Source organism: Psammomys obesus, unplaced genomic scaffold, assembly GCF_907164565.1.
Source record: "Psammomys obesus unplaced genomic scaffold, mPsaObe1.curated_primary_1811, whole genome shotgun sequence".
Taxonomy (NCBI): domain Eukaryota; kingdom Metazoa; phylum Chordata; class Mammalia; order Rodentia; family Muridae; genus Psammomys; species Psammomys obesus.
In genome coordinates, this window is record NW_026585987.1 from 5562264 (window position 1) to 5582710 (window position 20447).

At 39.0% G+C, this 20447-nt stretch overlaps 1 protein-coding gene across 3 annotated transcripts in view; it reads right to left on the bottom strand.

Annotated features, from left to right (window-relative positions):
• The window catches only part of Agxt2 (alanine--glyoxylate aminotransferase 2), a 43594-nt gene that overhangs the window by 6220 nt on the left and 16927 nt on the right, over positions 1 to 20447 (bottom strand). For 2 of the 3 annotated variants that reach the window (XM_055601057.1, XM_055601056.1), the window contains exons 6-13: positions 19975 to 20068; positions 19251 to 19344; positions 11721 to 11821; positions 11122 to 11214; positions 8576 to 8708; positions 6798 to 6889; positions 1852 to 2001; positions 289 to 387 (exon numbers count right to left, since the gene is read on the bottom strand). In XM_055601057.1, coding sequence (XP_055457032.1) covers positions 289 to 387; positions 1852 to 2001; positions 6798 to 6889; positions 8576 to 8708; positions 11122 to 11214; positions 11721 to 11821; positions 19251 to 19344; positions 19975 to 20068 — 856 coding nt within the window. Of the gene's footprint in view, positions 1 to 288; positions 388 to 945; positions 1134 to 1851; positions 2002 to 6797; positions 6890 to 8575; positions 8709 to 11121; positions 11215 to 11720; positions 11822 to 19250; positions 19345 to 19974; positions 20069 to 20447 lie in introns of those variants that run through there. The other variant, XR_008719440.1, reaches the window with a different exon arrangement.

The following is a 20447-nucleotide window of genomic DNA, read 5'->3' on the forward strand; positions in this document are numbered from 1 at the left end:
TATATATGTAAAATGTATACGTTGCACGAGTGGATTGTCTAGCTAGTTTGTGTGGCCTCTCTATATCTCTCTTTTGCCTACCAAAAACAAAAACAAAAAATAAAAAACAAAACAAAACAAAAAACTGAATCACTTAACCACATCACCCTCTAGTGGCCAGAAGCCATGTCTTGTCCTTTTCTTTTAACTATTCCCAAGCATTATCATAATGCAGAGGAAGGACAACTGGGTGCCCTACCATAGTGTAACACCAGAGAGACCCTATTTAACAGGCAAGCATTGTCTTACCTGAGCAAAAAGGCCGCCTCTGCCTACTAGGAGCCCCATGTCTTTGCAATCCTCATGGATTTGATTGAGCTCTGTTTTAGGAAGAGGTTGGCGGCTCATCTGTGAATATATTTAAAAAAAAGTTTTCTACTTGGTTAGGCAGGGTGGCACATGCCTGTAATCCCAGCACTTAGGGAGGCAGAGATAGGCAGATCCCTTTGGGTTCAAGGAAAGCCAAGGTTATACAGAGAAGCCCTGTCTTGGAAAATCAAACTAAATAATAAAAAAAGAAAGAAAGAAAGAAAGAAAGAAAAGAAAGAAAGAAAGAAAGGAAGGAAGGAAGGAAGGAAGGAAGGAAGAAAGAAAGAAAGAAAGAAAGAAAGAAAGAAAGAAAGAAAAGAAAGAAAGAAAAAGAAAAGTTAGAAGAATTATTTCCCAAGGCAGGGTGCCCAGACAAAACTCCAGGAACACAAAATGCATGCAATCCCTGTTTCTTTAGTTAAACAATGCTGTTAGTTGCTTGCTGAACCAGAGGGCTTTGGTTTTTGAGGGTGGTGGTAGTGATGGTGATTAAAGTGGTTGCTTATTTGCTTTTATTTTACTTCATCCCCAAATTCCCAAAGACAAAGTGAAATTTCATGCAGGTGGCAAGTGAACCCTGGCCCTGCTAATGGTTACCCTGGATGGGGGTGGGCAGGTCGATCCATTACAAGCTGAATTTGGGATCTATTTTGTTGGTGTTGAAATCCTCTTCGACTCTTTGCAATGCTCTGCTTGACCAGAGTTCATTCGGAAGTCCAAAAAGTGGCTCAGAAGTTGCCACAAGGGCACATGGAACTGAAGGTGTTCAAGGCACGGCCATTGAGCTGTGTAGAGTCAAGCAATCCTCCATGTTTGTGGGATTTGCTCTTCTAAGACTCCATCCTTCAGGGCCAGGAAAAGTAAGTTCTTGGAAGCAAAGAGGACCAGTCTCTAGATTGGTCCCTTACTTAGGGCTCAGGCATGCTACCTTGGTGACATTGGCCTGGAGCTTGCATCATTTGCGTGTGTCCCTTCACTCTCAGTCTATGAGCACAAATATTTACCTCCAGTTTATTTATTTTAGTCCCAAGTGTACCTGCATTATCTGAAACTCTTTCATACTACAAAAATATGGGTCTTATGATTAGACAATGTAGAACTTTATTTTTATTTTTTGGAAAGATTTAGCATCAGTATTTTTTTAAAAAATGATCCTTAAGTAGCTGTCTTGGGAACTCTTCCAATCTCCTTAAAAAGTCTTAGGTGCCTTTGCACTCTCTAGTCTCTCTAGTTTCCTTCACAGAACATGATAGGAGATATCATCAGTAAGTCTGGCATTTTAGATTTAGATCCTGCTCATGGATCAGCCTCAGAGGTAGATGAGGGCTTCTTTCAGTGCACTGAGCTTGCTTCCATTCAGGTTTCCTACCTTGCCTATGGACCCCGGTAGTGTATTATGTACAGTAAGTAACAGCTATTCATAGTGTGAGCTCCAGCATGTCAGTTTCCTACATTATCAACTACTGGCCTCAGGCAGCCACCCAGGCAGCAGCAGATGGTTACCTTGTCTTGAACCAACTCTATCCCCATCATAAGGCCTTTGCCTCGAACATCCCCAACGATGTCAAATTCATCCCTCAGCTCAGCAAACTTCTGTAGCATATAGGTGCCAACGTCTTGACTATTTTTCTGTAGATTTTCTTCTTTGATCACCTGTTGGGAGACAGCACTAAATAGTTTTCAGGGCAAAAGTTGGAGGTTTGACTGAGAAGCTCAGAGAGATAAATGCCCGTGGTCCTCTTTATAGTAATTTAACTAGAAAAGTAAGACCTAGAATAAAGCCTGGTGTGTACAGACCACGGACCATGTGGAAATCTGCTGTAAGGAATGAAACGATCTTGGAAAAGAGGATTTCTCTGAACCTGCCCACCTATAGAGGCAAGCTAGAATACAAGAAATGTCAGGAACATTTATTCCATAACATGGAAGTTCAATTTTCAGGTTTTTCTGAACATTGGCATGCAGTCATGAAAAACAATGCTTAGTGAATAAGTATTGTGTGATTTAGCCAGGTGTGGTGGGCATGCCTATAATCCCCACACTCAGGAAGGCAGATCTCTATTAGTAGCCTTCCTATAGCTAACTGACAAATGGATTGAGAAAGAAATCAGACAAACAACATCTTTTACAATAGCTTCAAATAAAACAAAATGTGTTGGAGGTAACTCTAAACTCTTAAGTAAGTGAAAGACTTGTGTGATTATAAACTTCAAGTTTTTGAAGAAAGAAATTGAAGAAGATATCAGAAAATGGAAAGATTGTCAGTGCTTGTGGATCAAAAGGAAAAACAGTAAAGAGGGCTATCCTACCAAAAGTAATCTACAGATTCAATGCAATCACCATCAAAATTCCAACACAATTCTTTACAGACCTAGAAAGACAATTCTCAACTTTACATGGAAAAACACACAAACAAAAAAACTCAGGATAGCTTAAAAAAAAAATCCTGAATGATAACTACTGAAGTTCTCTCCATTCCTGATTTGAATTAAAGACATACACTTAAGTTCATACATATACTGACACCTGACTTTTAATAATGAAGCCAGAAATACATGCTGGAAATACACATCTTCAACAAATGGTGCTGGTCTAATGAGCATCTCTATGTTGAAGAATTAAAAAGATCCATACCTATTACCCTGCACAAACCTCAAGTCCAAGTTTGCCAAAGACCTAAACATAAAACCAGATAGACACACTGAACTTGATAAAAGAGAAAGTGGGGAATAATCTTGAACACATTGGCACAGAGGACAACTTTTTGAACAAAACACCAATAATGGAGGCACTGAGATTGACAATAAACAGAACATCATGAAGCTGAAAAGCTTTGGTACGTCAAAGGGCATATCAACCAGACAAAGCAGCAGCCTACAGAATGGGAAGGGATCTTCACCAACTCAACATCTAACAGATGACTGATATGAAAATATATAAAGAACATAAGAAGCCAGATACCAAAAAAAAAGTGCAAATAATCCAACTAAAAATGGCAACAGACCTAAGCAGAGAATTCTTAATAGAGAAAACTCAAATGCCTGAAAAATACCTAAAGAAATGTTCAGCATCTTCACCACCAGAGAAATGCAAATGAAAACTTTGAAATTCCATCTGACACTTGTCAGAATAGCTAAGATTAAAAACACAAGTGACAGCTCATATTGGAAATGGAGCAAGAGGAACTTCTTGCTCCTCTACTGCTGGTAGGAGCATAAACTTGTATGGTCACTATGGAAATCAGTGTGAGTTCAGGAAGGTGCGAATCAATCTACCTTAAGATCTAGCTGTATCATTCTTGATACCCAAAGGATGTTCCATTATAACAGAGACACTTGTACAACCATGTTCATTGCTGCTCTATTCACAACAACTAAAAATTGGAAACAACCTAGATGTCCCTCAACAGAAAAAAAAAAAGTGACATATTTACATAATGGAGTATTACTCAGTGATGAAAACAATGACATCATGAAATTTTCAGGCAAATGAATGTAACTAGAAAAATATTATCTTGAGTGAGGTAACCCAGACCCAGAAAGACAAATCTGGTGTGTATTTGCTTCTATGTGGATAATAGTTATTAAGTCAATGATAACCAAACTATAATTCATAGAACCACAGAAGGTAGTATATAGGGAGGGACCCGGGAGAGGGGGATCTCTCTGGCAGAGAGATCTTTCTAGGAATGGAAAACAGAATAGATAGCTATAGGTGGGGGTGGGGGTAGACTGGAATGGGAGGATGAAGTGAGAGGAGAGGGAAGAGGAGGATGAGGGAGGGAAGATGTGGAGAGACAGTTAAAATTAAGGGCCATTTGTGGGGTAATATGGAAACCTAGTACAGTAGAAGCTTTCTAAAATATATACAAATTTGAAGGCAATCTTAATGAAATTGCCAAAAAAATAGAGATAGATCATCTGGACAATTCTTGTCACCAAAGAAAGCTTCCAGTACCAGGGTTAGCTTACATCTAATTGAGTTGATGACCAAAGGGAACACATGGAAATCCCCCATGCAACTCAGGCTGTTGCCAAACAATAGCTTGCTTTCTACAAGCTGATAGTAAGGCTCCATTGATGAAGATAACAACCACACAACTCGTTAAACATGGAGAAGTTGAGCTGGTACCTATCTAGAGTCTTCACCCCACATTCTAGAGTCTTTGGTACAGAAAGCCATTCTGTGTGCTACCAATGGAGTAATGTAAACAATAAGCTAGTCATGAACCCCTTGATCTACAGTGAAGCCCTGCCTGCAAGATATGCTTAATGCCTGGGTGGTATAATAGTATATATTACATATTTTATAGGTTTTATTATATATTATACATACACTTATAACATATACGTCATATATATGCATAAAAATAGCAATGAGGTGTCTACTAACAACATTCTGCTATACTTATAGATCAATGCCTTGTTCAGCCATCATCAGAGAAGCTTTCTCTTATGACAGATGGGAACAAATACAGGGACCCATAGCCAGACAATATGTAGGTTGTCTCCATCAATTTCCTTCTCTCAAGGTTCAGGGAACCCTGTTGAAGTGAAGGTGAAATATATATATATAAATGCAAAGGTGTGGGTCTTTGTGTTTATATCTATTCTTTGTGCATTTTATTGGGCTCTTTCCCTTTGTTTGTTTTGTTCTATTCCAATGTGTTAACTTTTGTTTTATTTCATTGTATTTGATTTTATTATTATCCTTTTAAAGTTTTTGCATTTTCTAATGAGAGACAGAAATGGGGAGGAACCAGATGGGAGGGGAGGTGGGGAGAAATTGGGAGATGTAGAATGAGGGGAAATCATAATCAGGATGTTATTATATGAGAAAAAAATTATTTTCAATAAAAGGGGAAAAAAGATGGCAGTATCAACAATAACAAAAAAGTAAATGTCACATTTCTTCCCACTTGTTCACATCTCATGACTTAATCATACTTTAAAAAAAAAGCATTTAATCAGTATTAATAGCTTTAGCTTCTTTATTTCTACCGGATACTTTTAAATTTCATGAGTAGGTGAGTCATATCCATAGTTCAAAATAAGAAGCACAACATGTAAACAGCAGAATGGTTGGAACTGATCTCTGACTCTAGCCAAGTTTCTCTTCATATAAACTCAACTTAAAAAAAAAAAAAAACCGTCCGAAAGTATTTTTGGAAACATGCTTATTTAAGCAAAAGGCATTGTACATTTTGGTTAAAATATTTTATAAAAAACATATTTTTTTACAGAATAGTGGGCTAACAAAGACAAGGATGTGGGCACTTTATTACTAAGTACATTAGTAATTTAGCACAATAATGATAATTGGTTCTCTCCAAGGGACTTTAAAGGACATCTTTTAACCCTCATCAAAGAAGCTTCTTTTTGTTGTAAATGGCGATCAACATCTACAATTGCTCCACAGAATAAGAGACTGTGGAGTGCTCACTTCTAACTGACATCTTCTCCTGAAGTTCAGGGGTCACTGTAGAACAGGGGGTGAAAAGACTATAAGAGCCAGAGGGAGCATGTGTCTGCAGTGAAACAGTATTTGCAGGCCACGACAGTGTCACTGTACACAAGAACTCACACTGGCTGAGACTGCATGCACAAGACTTGCACATAATGAAGCCAGTGAACACTCCAGAATGCATGGAGGAGAAACTCAAGAAGTTCCACTCCTATTTGAGGAGCCATTGGGAACTGATGCCTGCTTGAGGAGGGAAAGTCAGTTTTCTTCAGAAAAGTGGGCCCTATAAGAGGCTACCCATGGTCTAGTATGTGGTCCTGCAATTATACACATATAGGCATCACTAAACAGACTCAGTGAATTAAAAAGAAATAGCACATGAAGTTGAGAAGAAAAAGTGGGAGGTTATAGGGGAGTAATTAAAAGGGAGAGAAAAAAGGGTAGATTTGATTAAAGCACATGAATATGCTTCTATAAAACAATAAAAAATATAAGTTTGGCTCATATAAAGCTAAATGAATGTGAAAGGGCAGAATAATTTTTTTCAGAGTAGCTGAATTATAATCAGCCAAAACCTAGTTTATTTATAGGTCTTTCATTTATGGCAACAAAACGAAGAAAACCATCCGTAGTACATGGCAAAATTTAAGTTAAAAGGGTGAATAGCTGTTAAACTTTTACATGATATACCACCTAGAAAACAAGAAAAATTCAGTGTTATCACCTGAATAGGGCAATTCTTACACATCCCACACATGTCAGGTTGGTTATATACTGCCTCTCTCATTCAGAACTCCAAGCACCCAAAGCATTCTTTAAAAGGAGGGCACAAAGAATATTAACTGGAGACAAAATTTAAATTGGTGAATTGTCAATGAAAAAATGCTACTTTACCATTGCAATGTGATAGAGTTCTGATAAAGTGTGTGGTTTAGAACTAGTTACTTAGTACAATCAATGAAGTTGGAGTGCAGAGTATGACAGACCTCAAGAACAGCAGATCCAATGGTGCAGGCCAGGGGGCTTCCTCCAAATGTGTTGAAGTGGTGTAAGCATTTAGCCAAAGACTTCGCAATTTCTAAGGTTGGAAAAGGAAGAAAGGTGGTTAAAATGACATGTTCTTACCCATTACGTCTCATCAATACATTGGGGTTACATTCACTTTCAATTTTGTAAATGACATCCATTTATCTCCTTCTTCACTCATCTAACAGTGACAGGCTGAAATGTGTTCCCTTAAAATCTATATGTTTAAATGCTAGGACCAAGACTGACTATATGTGGAGACTGAGTCTGTAAAATGAAACGGATTGCAAAGCTGGGGCCCCAGTGTCTCTCACAATAAGAGATTCTAGAGTGGTCTCCTTTGCTTTTCTGTGGTCACACATAGGGAAGGTCATTTGGAGAAAGGATGAGAAGGTGACTATTTGCAAGGCCAGACAAGAATCCTAAGCAGAACGGAGCCCTGCCAGCACTTTGATCTTGACAGCCTTCTCATCTGAAGGGAGAGAAATTTCTGTTCTTTTAGCCACTTGGTCCATGGTGTCTTGCTTTGTCAGCTTGAGCTGACTAATACAAGTAGATAAAGAAGACAACTCATTTACTTAACGAGACAGTGACAACCACTTTCTTTAATGTGCCACATGAATTAGAAGGCACCTTAAAACTTGACATGCAGAACTTTATATAAAATCTTCAATTAACCACATCTTTTATTTCTGCTCTTGAGATCAAGAAGGAAGTATAGAGAAAATGATCCCTTATGACCAATTTAGCACTTCACTTTCTACAATCACACATTATTGGTTCTAAATTATGCTAATGATTATACAAAGTGATGGATTCTATTGTCACATTTCCATGTATAACTATGCTTCTTGTACATTTGCTTATTCAATGCAAACAGATATCACAAGGCATTTAATTATTTAATGGCTCAGAAATGTGCTGACCATTGGAGGGAAATGTAAATAAAATATTTTTCAATAATCAATGGCTTACAAGAAATAATACCGGTCAAAGCTTCACTACAATAGAAAATTAAATTTTAACCTTTATTTCATAGATCATTGCTTTTCCACATTCTTAATATTGTGACCCCTTAATAAATTTCCTTTATTAAAGGTGGTGACCACCAACCATAAAATTAGCTCTTTGCTACTTCATAACTATAATTTTGCTACTGTTATAAATTATATGATATAGATATCCTATAAATGTATCAGATAAATTTATCATATAAATTTATCCTACAAATTATAGGATATCTGACATGAATCCCTCAAAGTGATCAAACCCACAGGTTGAGAATCATCGTCATAGACTGTTCTATTCTGGATAGATGAGATTTTATTTTAGTTGACTTGTTGATGGGAGAAATCTGTCAGAGAAATCTGGACCTTGAATGTATAGTTAATGCCATGTGAAGACCAAGTGACTATGGAAGAGTCTCTTTCAAGAAAAAAATTATTTTGGAAGTTTCAGGGTTTTGTTTTGTTACCCATTTTCCTAACCCTCCTCAGTATGGTAGAACCCTGACTTTAACTACTGTGATGGAAGAGGTTTTCTTCTCTCTAGCAAGACAGGAATGGCCATCTCTCTTACATCTGCCCCATGGCTTGGCAGATAAACTTTTTCTTTCATTCACTTAGACAATAAATCATGTGGTACCCATTACTGCCTTTAGCCCACACATGTTGAAACCAATGCTTTATAGCATTGCTGGCACAAGAGGCCCAGTTGCATCAAGTGTTGGACATTCTACCTGGAGAGGTTACAACTGCTGCCATGGGGAAGCCGTTCCCAATTCCTTTAGCCATAGTGACGATGTCAGGCAGTACATCGTGTGTTTGGAAGCCCCAGAAGTGAGAGCCCAGCCTTCCAAATCCTGTCTGCACCTGAAAATAGATTAAAAACCATCACAAAAACTTTTAAGTCTCTTTTATTTTCTTTCTTTTACCTCCCTCTAGTCTCTCCTCACTCCTTCTCTAGTCTTGCACTCTTATGGGCAAAACCCTAGATCTCTTGTCTGAGGTTGGAGGTACCAAAAGCCATTTTCTAGCTTTGTGAGATTCTGGAAATATTCTTTATGCATTTTGAATCTCTGTTAATTAACCTATTGCAGAGAAATAATCTTATCAGCAAGCTTGGCACAGAGCCACTTGAGAGTTATATAAATCACACATGCAAAAGGCATTGGGATGATTAACCCTCCTTATTAGGTCTCTCCTGTGCACAAGACAACCATAGAGAAAAGTGGAGAAACTGGCTCAGGATTTCCCTAGAGGAAGCAAAAGTAACTGCCTGTCCAGTAGGGTTGGATGTTTAGCATCCAATGAGGGAATGGTGTCTTCCTATCTTCCTGCATTATGAGGAGGACCTAGCTGAGCCAGTGACTTCAGAGTATAACTGCTCTAATCTAGAACCAGCCAAGTGCGGTAAATAAGAATAATAAAGAAAAAAATTAAAAAGAAAGAAAGTCGAACATAGTCTTTGTTCACACTGCCCCTACTCTTACTGACTTGTTTCAAATCTACCTTCATCACCCTAAATCCCTGTAGGCGCTTTTCAAAGCATTCTTGGCATGTGGCCACCAGAGTATCTCAATAGATTCTTATTATCAATATATGAGCCTAAAGGCAGGGACCCTCTTTCATTACACCCTTCCCTGAGTTAGATTCTTTTTTTTTTTTTTTTTTTTTTTTTTTTTCTGAGTTAGAGTCTTAGTGTTTGTAGGCGCAAAGGAATCATGACAGGAAGATGTCATGAACATCTCCAGACCAGAGCCTTTTCTGATCTTTGTTTCTTTATATGCCTGCCTCTCTCTACATATACATACTTGGCAAACTGGGATAGACACCTGAAGCCCAATCTTAGATGCTTGTTAGAATTAATTTTATTTCAAAGACTTTCTTCTCATTGACCCTTACGCCAGGTTGCTGCAATAAGGTTCCTGGTTGTTCTTAGGTGACAGTGACCAGTAGAGGAGAGGATCTGATTCCAGGAGTTATTCTTAGGTAACAGAGACCAATACAGCAGAAGATCTGATTTGTGGGAGTCTGACAGACCTGGCACGGAACCCCAAGTCTTCACATCCTAGCAATGGGCTGTTGAACAAGCCGATTAATCAGCTTTCTGTCTGTTATTATCCTGCTACTAGTTAATAGCTCCCTACACCTTAAACTTGTCCCGTGTTATGTCCTTGAAAGCCCTGAAATTGGGGGCGGTGGGAGAAAAACAAGAGATGGTCACAAAACCACATCTCTTGGAAAATTCTAAAGTAGTGATTTTCTTTGAATTCAGCCTACCTTCCTTCTAATTAATCTAATTGTGAAAGCATTGCTGTGTGTGGATTCCAAGGCCAAGGTTTAATCCTCTTTCTCGAGGCATACATTTCAAGCACACACAAGTAGTGCTTGAAATGGCAAAATTTCTGCCCCATCAATGATAGGGCAGCCCAGGTTGAACTGTGAGGACATTTTAGTTGGGGAAAATAGTCCATAAAGGCAAGTAAGACTGGGACAAGTGTGACACACACAGGTTTCCCATTTGTCATTGGCGGTTAAACCCCCTGTTTGTGTGATCGTGACGGGCTGAGGTGGGACGACTTCTGTGGCTTGGGCACTATCCTCTGTGTTTTTTTTTTTTTCTCTCTAGAGTTATTCTAGTCAGATAAAACATCACTTTATTTGCTATATGACAATCCAAGGTATAATTCTAAATACACCAGCTGGAGCCTACAGTGCTGGCCAGTGTTAGTTCCTTCAGATTAGTTCCCTCATGGCTACTGTGCACTTATTTCAGCTGAGCTGCCTCCACTCTGCTACTTTGCAAGTTTGTGCGAGCCTTGTCCACAGTGGTGGCAATCTTTTAATTAGAGGCCGGATTTTTACTCATTTACTTATTCTTTAAAAGCCATCTATCTGACATCACTTTGGCAAAAATCAAGATGAACACTAGACTATGAGGTTAAATTTCTTCTATGGCTTGATGAGTGTCTGGCAACAATTCTCAGAACAAGGAATAATGAAAATAATGACAAGAATAAAAGTAGGCTGGGTAGGAGGAGTGTCACCTGGACCAGCTGGCAACTTTTTAAATGGAAAACAGTTTAGATGCTCAAGTTCTGTTGCATTTGTTAATCTAACTAACTTTGTATCAAACCAGCTGAGGCTTCTTTAGTTTATGGTCATACCCCAGAGTTCACGCACTTGCTTTCTGCCTGAAATACCAAAGAGGGCTTGAAGAAATCTCTTTCTTTATCTGGCCTCCTCCCACTTCACTAATTCACTCACTGATTGCGCCACTCACTTCATCTGCAATGCACACACCTCCCCTCTCTCGAACCAATGCAAAGGCTTCCTTCAGAAACTTCTTCGGGTACTGGACGACACCATTCACACCCTGTAAAAGATCAGATCAGGGAGATGTCAGTGTCGGCGGGGGAGCCCTGGCCTAGTGCTATCGAGACTAGATTGTTCTCCTCATCACCATGACATCAGTGCTATCAGCTGAATGAGCAGCATGTAGAATTGTTCCAACCTGGACTTTTGTACCATGCCTAGAGGGGGAAGAGATGTGACTCTTCTTTTTCCTGAGGTTAAAAACAAGGAGGCTTGATGAATTAAAGATGAGCTTTCCTAGACAGTATGAGTTTAACAGTTAAAAATCAAAGGGTTTCTTTTCCTGAGGACTTTAGGAATTCAGTAGCTTCACCTACTTATCTCATCATCTGTTCAGTGTGGGAAAGAAAGAGACGTAGTTTTGAAGGCCAACAGAAAAGCAACTTTTAAAAAAAGGGGACCAATGAATTGAATAAGACAAGGAACACAGAATTGAGTGCTTAATTAAATTGGAGTCAAAACTGTGATAATGGGACATTTGGAGAGATACTCAGTTTGTATACCCACTTGAATTGGCTCTGCAAAAAATCCAGCAATCGACTTGGCCACTGAAGTGTTCAGTGTGTCTTTGAATTGTTCTATATACTGTTCTTTAGCTTGGCAGCAGTCTGCAACAAACACATACACACATTCAGAAGTCACAGCATTTGATGTGAGAATGGCTTTTGGAAAAAAAGTCTGGAAGATCCTCAGACTGTGATGAGCTGGGATCCAAGGATATTTATCTCTGAAAGGAAGGGCATTATGCAGGAATGACTTTAGGAGGATGGTGATAAAAACATAAACAAGCCACTTAAATAATTCCATTTGTGGAAGAAACACATCAAAGTATCATTAAGTCTAGTATAGACAGCCATTTCATTTAAGGACCATCCTTTTATTTTTTTTACTTTTATTTTTTTCTTATCAGTTACATTTTATTAACTCTGTACCCCAGCCGTGTCCCGATCCCTCATTCCCTCCCAGTCCCTCCCTTCCTCCCTCCTCTCCACCGTGCCCCTTGCCAAGTCCACTGATAGGGGGGACCTCCTCCCCATTCATCTGATCCTGTTTTATCAGGTAGCTTCAGGACTGGCTGCAAAGCTCTCCTCTGTGGCCTAACAGGACTGCTCCTCCCTTGGGGGGTGGGGAGGCCAAAGAGCCAGTCATTGAGTTCCTGTTAGAAATAGTCCTTGTTCCCCTCACTATGGGAAACCAATTGGTTACTGAGCTACCACAGGCTACATCTGAGCAGAGGTTCTAGGTTATATCCATACACCGTCCTTGGTTGAATGTCAGTCTCAGAAAAGACAGGACCATCCTTTTAAATGGGTAGATCTGACTCAAGTGTTGAGGCAACTTATGATACTCAGATATAACTCTACTGTTTATTGCCACTTCATCTAATACACATTTTAAACTGCAGAGTGCTTTTGCGTTCCGCCAGTAAATATGCTTATATAACAATCAGAATCCAGTCTAAAGAAGGATGTGTTAGAGGGAGATATAAGTTCTTTCCATGGTAGCTCTCCACTCTTACTTCTGTGTCTCTTACTTATAAGCCTTTCTTCTTTCACTGAGGGCACACTCAGTTTTGGAATTGTGACTATGCCAAGAGTCCAGTACACTGTGGGAGCTCAGCAATTTCCTAAAGAATTAGAGAGAAATAATAGTAGAAACTGTGACAGGTCTGTGATATAGTGAGCAATTTTATTTGACAGTCTCTGGCTAGGGAGACAACTGCTGTTCAGGGAATATCTTTAATATGTTAACCCCGTCTTTGGCTGAGCTGAATTGAGGATAAACCTAGCTAGCCCCTGAGTTTTAAACTTCAATAACTATTACTAGAGATTACTAGAGGATATACTTTTTAATTTTTTTAAACCGCTTTGTCATTTTGTAGTTTCTTAAGCACTGATTGTCATTTCAAATTTATATTTACTATTTAATTTTCAGTAAATGTATTGAACATGTACATTACACTGTCTGACAATTCTATTGTATGAACTTTTCGTGGTCTTTTTCTAGAATGTAGAGTTATGTTTCCTTGTGTGTTAGTTTTGACTATGGCTGGCTTATTTTCCTTGGTATTGGTGAGTACTCTTTGAAGCCGAGAATGAGGTAGGTTCATCAGAATACATTCATTTGCAGCTTCCGGGAACACAGGGCATTCCTGTCCTCGAAAGCAGCCAGGTAGTAGCGTTCAGAATGCAAAGCCTCTTCATGGGCAGTCAATAGTTTAGATTTTCAGTTGTGATTCCTACTAAGTCTCCCAGACTTCCCTTCGGTGGGAGAACCCTTCTACTGCTTCTCACCTCCATCAGCTTCCGGTGCCCATGAAAGAGAGTCTGGCCTCTTTGGACTCCAGGAGAGGCTTCTGTTATATCTTGTTTTGTGGACATGCCCCAGAACTTGTCATTTCTCACCTGCTCTTTGAGGGAACTTAAAACTAAAACCTAAAGCTCAAGGCCCCCACTGTTCCCCATTTGCTCAACCATGTCTGTAGCAGCTTTATTTGTAATAGCCAGAAGCTGGAAACAGCCCAGATGCCCCTCAACTGAAGAATGGATGCAGAAATTGTGGTACATCTACACAATGGAATATTCCTCAGCAATGAAAAATAAAGAAATCATGAAATTTGCAGGTAAATGGTGGGAACTGGAAAGGATCATCCTGAGTGAGCTGTCCCAGAAGCAGAAAGACACACACGGTATATACTCACTCATATAAACATATAACATAAGATAAACCTACTAAAAACTGTACATCTAAAGAAACTAAGCAAGAGAGAGAACCCTGACTAAAACGCTCAATCCCCATCCTGAAAGGCAAAGAGGTTGGACATCAGAAGAAGAAGAAAACAGGAAACAAGCTAGGAACCTGCCATAGAGAGCCTCTGAAAGGCTCTGCCCCCTGCAGACTATCAAAGCAGACACTGAGACTTATGGCCAACTGTTGGGCAGAGTGCATGGAATCTTATGTAAGAAGTGGGAAACAGTAAGAGCTGGAGAGGATGGGAACCACACAAGGAAAGCAACAGAACAAGAAAATTTGAACACAGGGAACTTCCCAGAGACTCATACTCTAACCAAGGACTATTCATGGAGATAACCTAGAACCCCTGCCCAGATGTAGTCCAAGTGGGTTATATAGTAATGGGAAGAGGGACTGCCTCTGACATAATCTGATTGTCCTGTTCTTTGATCACCTCCCCCTGAGGGGGGAGCAGCCTTACCAGGCCACAGAAGATGACAATGCAGTCACTCCTGATGAGATCTGATAGACTAAGATCAGAAGGAAGGAGAAGAGGACCTCCCCTATCAGTGGACTTGGGGAGGGGCATGCGTGAAGAAGGGGGAGGGAGGGTGAGATCTAGAGGGGAGGTGGGAGAGGCTTTATTCACTTATACAAAGTGAATAAAGTGTAATTAATAATAAATAAATAAAAATATATATATATAAATAAATAAAAATATATCTCACAGCAAATTGTGACTTGTAGCATACTTTTGCTTACAGCATCTATGGAAAGTGTTAGTCAAGTGGCAAGATTTACTCTTTACAATGAACCATTTTATGTTTAACTAATTTTCATATTTAAAACTTTTCATTGAGAAGGAAAACAATGTCTTCTGAGCACAGGATTCTTCTTTCTCCACATAGAAATTTCAATTTGTTGTCTATGTGTTCTGGGTTTCTTTCTTTGTTTGCCAAATTGTAGGAAAGAATAATTAGAGTTTCCTATGTTCCTTAGTCACACTTACTTATTACTTTAATTCTAGGTGTATTTTGAAGGGTAGAATAATTCTTTCTGGGTTCACATTTGGAAACATTTAAAAGTGACATATTTAAGTTTTGTTGTAGAAAATTTAATTTTTTCACAAACGTGAACGTTGACTATTGTAGTTAATTTTGGAAAAGCATTTGAAAACTTTTACTAGTATTAATCAACTATTACAAGATTTTCAGGCTTTCTTATGCTCTTGTATTATTCTAAATTTCAATGAGGGCATGTTTCACATTTTCTGCATTATTTTTAGTTGGTTTCAGATGGAGGTAATCTAGACTATCTGCCATGTTAAGTCTGGCAACAGCTGTCCATCTATTCCAAATGTCTCAGAAGTTACATGTTTGTATTTCTACCCTGCTGCAAGATACTGGAAACATCTGTGGTGGTGGATATGGATGCATCCCTGTATGTAAGCCTTAATACACAGAGAAAGAAGCATAAAATCCTGTACGTGTGAGAAAACAACAAAGAGCCAGAACATTGCTCAGGAAGTTTACCAAAGCTCCATGAACCACCATCTGTGCGTGCCACCTGTGGATATAGAAACTATCCTGGAAGAAGAAAAGCAAGATGAGTAGTATCTACACATGACTGAACTTTAAGAATGTTTATCTATATTTATAGGTTTAGTTCTCAACAGCACCACAGCATCTCTAAACTTAATCTCAAATCTATACCCACAGAAAGAATGGAAAGGAAATGTGTATGGGGTGGGAGGCCTCAGCCCATCTCATGCGAAAGTACCTCAGGGGTCTGTGTGTGGAGACGACTGCCATCCCACCATATGCTTAGAGACATGCATGCAGCCTGTATCCTGGAGACTAGAAAAGACAAATCCTCAACAAGTATAAAAGGAAACTAAACACAAGTGCATTTATATTCCAGCTCCATTAAAAAGTGAGAAAAACATCATTTTGTGAGGATGCATGTGACATTTAGAAAAGCTTTATTGACATAGATACCTGATATCTTTGGAGCCAATTTCTCTATTTTTATTAGGAAAGGAAGAAACAAGAGTCTTAGATGACTCTAAAAGATATATCAAACATGAACAAAAGGCCTGATTCATAGCTTTAACAAGCTCTTTTGTAACTAAGGAAATAATAACAGGAAAATCAGCTCTAAGTTCTTAAGTTAGGATGAAACTCATACCATAGAAAGATCTTTGATCATCTCCCCCTGAGGGGGGAGCAGCCTTATCAGGCCACAGAAGAAGACAATGCAACCAGTCCTGATGAGACCTGATAGGCTAGGGTCAGAGGGAAGGGTTGGATGACCTCTCCTATCAGTGGACGTGGAGAGGGGCATGGGAGGAGAGGAGGGAGGGTGGGATTGGGAGGGAATGAGGGAGGGGTCTTCAGCTGTATACAAAGTAAATAAACTGTAATTAATAAAAAATGAAAAAAAGAAAGATATTCTTGAGTTTATCCTACACATTTAATATTTTTACTCTCCCTTATCCATGTGTTTGGTGAGAAGAAGGACCATCTACTGTGTTTTCGCCATTTCATATGTGTTGCATTGGCTGATTCCTGTAACCAGGTCAGACCCCTATGGAGAGAGATAGGATGCACTGATGTCTCCATGGCAACATCAGAAAAATGTGGATGCTCTGTTGGATATCATAACAGAGTTATTACTCTGGAGACAATTTAGGTTGTTGTGACAGAAAGAGGTAAGCAGAGTGAGAAATCAAGAAAGAACAATATTTTTAAGGAAAAGAAAGAGTTCATTTTCAAAAAGGAGATAATGGCACAACCAGTACCAGCTTTGGGAGAGAGTAAGGTCAGTGGGTGATAAGAAATAAATCCCATCATATGGTACGCCTAGAAATCAAGGCTTAGAATGAATCTCTGGAGAATAAAAAAATCAGGGAGGTAGACAGAAGAAGATAATGAAACCTACTACATAAAAATAACAAACTGGCTCCTGTCTAAGCTAAGATTTGATAATACAATTGTGAAATGAAAATATCCCTACTCTGGTGGGTACTTGTATGTATCCAGTGAGAAAACCCTAGAAGCAACTTGTAAACTTGAACCATCTACATTAAAATTACTTGACATGTCCAAAGTTCACTTCTGTATTTTATTTAAAAATGTGGAGTCACAGCTCTAAGTGAGATGTCTCCATAAAATAACTCTCTTCATAATTCAGGGAACCCCAAAGAAGAGGAGGCATAAAGAGTGTAATAGCCAGAGAGGATGGAGGACACCAGGAGAAGAAGGTCCTCTAAATCAACACGAGTGCAGCTCATATGAACTCACAGAGATGGACACAGCAAACACAGCCTGCTATGGTCTGGACCAGGTCCCCTCAGTACATATTATAGCTTTAGTTTTATTTTTTTATGGGACTCCTGAGTGGTTCTCTGATTCTTGTGCCTTCTCTTGGGCTCTTTTTCTTGTGTTTGTTTTTTCTTGTCCAACTTTTATGTGATGGTTTTTGTTTCATTTTATTATATTTTATTTTGTTATGTTTGGCTGTTATCTTTTCAAAGCTTGTTCTTTTCTAATGAGAGACAGAAGGGGAGCAGATCTGGATAAGAGGGCATGTAGGGAGGAACTGGGAGGAGCAGTGGAAGGGGACACTGTAATCAGGGTATAATATGTGAGAATAGAATGTATTTTCAATAAAAGGGAAAATAAATAAAATGTGGTATGATTCTTGTATCTATGAGATAAGAAAACAGGAGCCTATACACACGTGAAAAACGACATACATCTTCCACTATCATGTATCTCTTAGATCACACTTAGATTATCATGGTGTGCTTTTATTTTCAAGATGGTTAGGTGAAGACCTCCAAGAGAAAGAATACAGAAAAGATGGACAGAAGGGGGTATGGAAAGTAGAGGGAAGGAAGTGACTAGCTCTGAAGTTCTCCAGTCTTCTAGACTTTGCTAGTGGCTGTGCAAATGGCCTGAGAACCATGAGATACACTTGGCTGACTTTAGTTCCTGATGTTACACATAATATGACATACATACTAGCCCTAAGGAAATTAAAGCTGTTATGAAATGTTTTCCTCCACAAAGGTTTGTACATGTCTGGTCTCATGAAGTAGTGAGATAGGAGTGATGCACAGGCCTTGCTCCCCTTTGCTGCTATTACTATTATTATTATCATTATCATTACTATTATTGTTTTTACAAGTGAGAAAACTGAAGCCCAAGATGGAGTGGAGTCTAGATATCTTGATTCTACTCAGGTCCTCACACATGAAAAAGAAGAAGGAAAGGAATTATTTTCAGCTTGGACCCACCTTACTGGCTCACTAGTGTGAATGAGGGTGGTCACAAGGATTGAATACACTAGATATGGGATCTGAAGACTTGCAGTCAAATCCTAGTTTTGCTACTTCCTGAATGTGGATCTTGGCTTGTCTTCTTCAAAACTAAGAGTTTGAGTTGTAGCTAAAACCTTCAGTGTGTTTTTAATTTTTGTGACCATGACATTTTGTCTTGTTCCAATGCTCAATCTGTCATTCTCCATTTCATTATTATCCTGTATGAATTTTAAGGTGGCTGTAAATTTTTTTTTCTGTTTAAATCTGAGTTTTTAAGGTTCTTATTTTTTCTTCTTCCTCTCAACCTAGTGACTCACCCCATTCTATTAAATATCTTTTGGCTGGGGCACTTGTTCTTTCCATTAGAACTCCTGAGGAGCAGCTGTTCAAAAGGTTCTGTACTCTGATGACAAATTGGACTAGAAAAGAACCGATGGTATTTCCATTCCTCTTCCCTTTCATGTTATGAGTTCAAATAAAAATGTGATTGATAAATAGAACTTCCCTGGTGAGACTGACTAAAACTCATGCAATAAACAGCAGTGGCAGTGGCATCCACATACAGCCCCATGGCCAACAGATGCTGGTTGGCTAGCAATTGAGCTCCCTGGAGAGTTTCTTGACTGGTGTTCTGAGATTTTCTGATGTATCCTTTTCCTTGTTCCCCTCTCCTCTTGGGAACCGGTGAATGATAGCACTCATTTCATACACCTACTTAATTGTCAGGTGACACACTACTTTTAGGAATACATCTTAGGAAAAGAGACACATTTCCCACATGGCCAGATGGCAGCAGAGACAGTTAAACAAGAGCGGGTATGACAAGCGCTGAGTCAATGAGGGATCATTTATCATTTTCTAGGCTTTTTTCCCTCTGGCCTTTCCCTTTCCCGATTTTCCAAATTTGATTGTTTCACCCTTCTTTAAACTCCCCCCGCCCCCAACTTTCAACTCTACACTTCCTCCTTGCCCATTTGGACCTGGAGCACAGCTGCATTTCCTGTCTGTTTGCACTGGAGAATCTCGACAGTAGCTTCCTCCCCAAGGGCCACGGAAAACATCTGGGCACATTGTCTGCAAATGAGAAAAAGAAGGACTTCGGAAAAACACTAAAAAAGATAGTCAATTTGGGGACGTATGTGGTGACAATTAATGCTAGTGGGCTTCTTAATTTGATATTGAGACTCTTTCATTCCTCTCTCCTTAACAATAAAAATGTAATCTTCTTTTTCTTAGAAATTACTTATGTGGCCACTCTTTAAAGAAAACTAATTTTGGTGTTAGCCCAGAAGCAACTTTCTCAAGGGTTTAGTAGGTAAGAGCATCATAAAGAATGAAGATAATTAGGTATCTGGTTCTGATGCTGAAAAAGGTGGGCATGGTGCACGGTAACACAAAGTGATGATAGGCATTACTTGATAGAAACTTTGTGTATTCAAGTTTCTAAGTGCCTTGAGTCTCTCAGATTGAACGCATGAGCAAAATACAATTTAACTCACCATCACTGACCATTACTCAAACTCTAAGGGCATTTCTGAGAAAGATTTTCTTTAACTGGCCTTTTATTTTTTTTAAATAAAATTGAGGCCCTAGTTAATGGCAGGCTTTTTGTTAGTTTTTAATTCCAATATCAGAAAAATTTGATCAACTATTCTATAATCCCAGTAGTCCTTAGTGAAACAAGATGAAAGTCTCAGAACTTACTGGCTGGCAGCCCATCCCATTGGGGATTTTCATCTTGTAGAGCCCTACATTTGTCAAGCCAATTGTATAGGGACTGCATCCATGATAGGCTCCTCTGAAAACAAAACAAAACATGAGAGGATGAGGTCAAGCTTATTTCTCTTTGATAGTCTACTTACTTCAAAAGAAAAAAAATGTATGAAAACATGGAACAAATAAGAACAACACAAACATTTGCATCCGACACCTTTTAAGAATTTATCTAAACCTATTAATATGGATGTGTTCATTGCTATTTTCCATTGGTCTCAGAGAGCTGAAACTGTGAAAATAATTTTGGAGATCTGTTTGCCAAGGAGTCCTAATTTTGAATCTTAATTTTGTCACTCTAAAATAATGGGATTGATTCTTCTAGGTGGCGTTCCAGAGATTCCATGGCCAACAAGTGCTAATCTTCAAAGTGATCACCTTAGGAAGACAAATATTTACTCCTG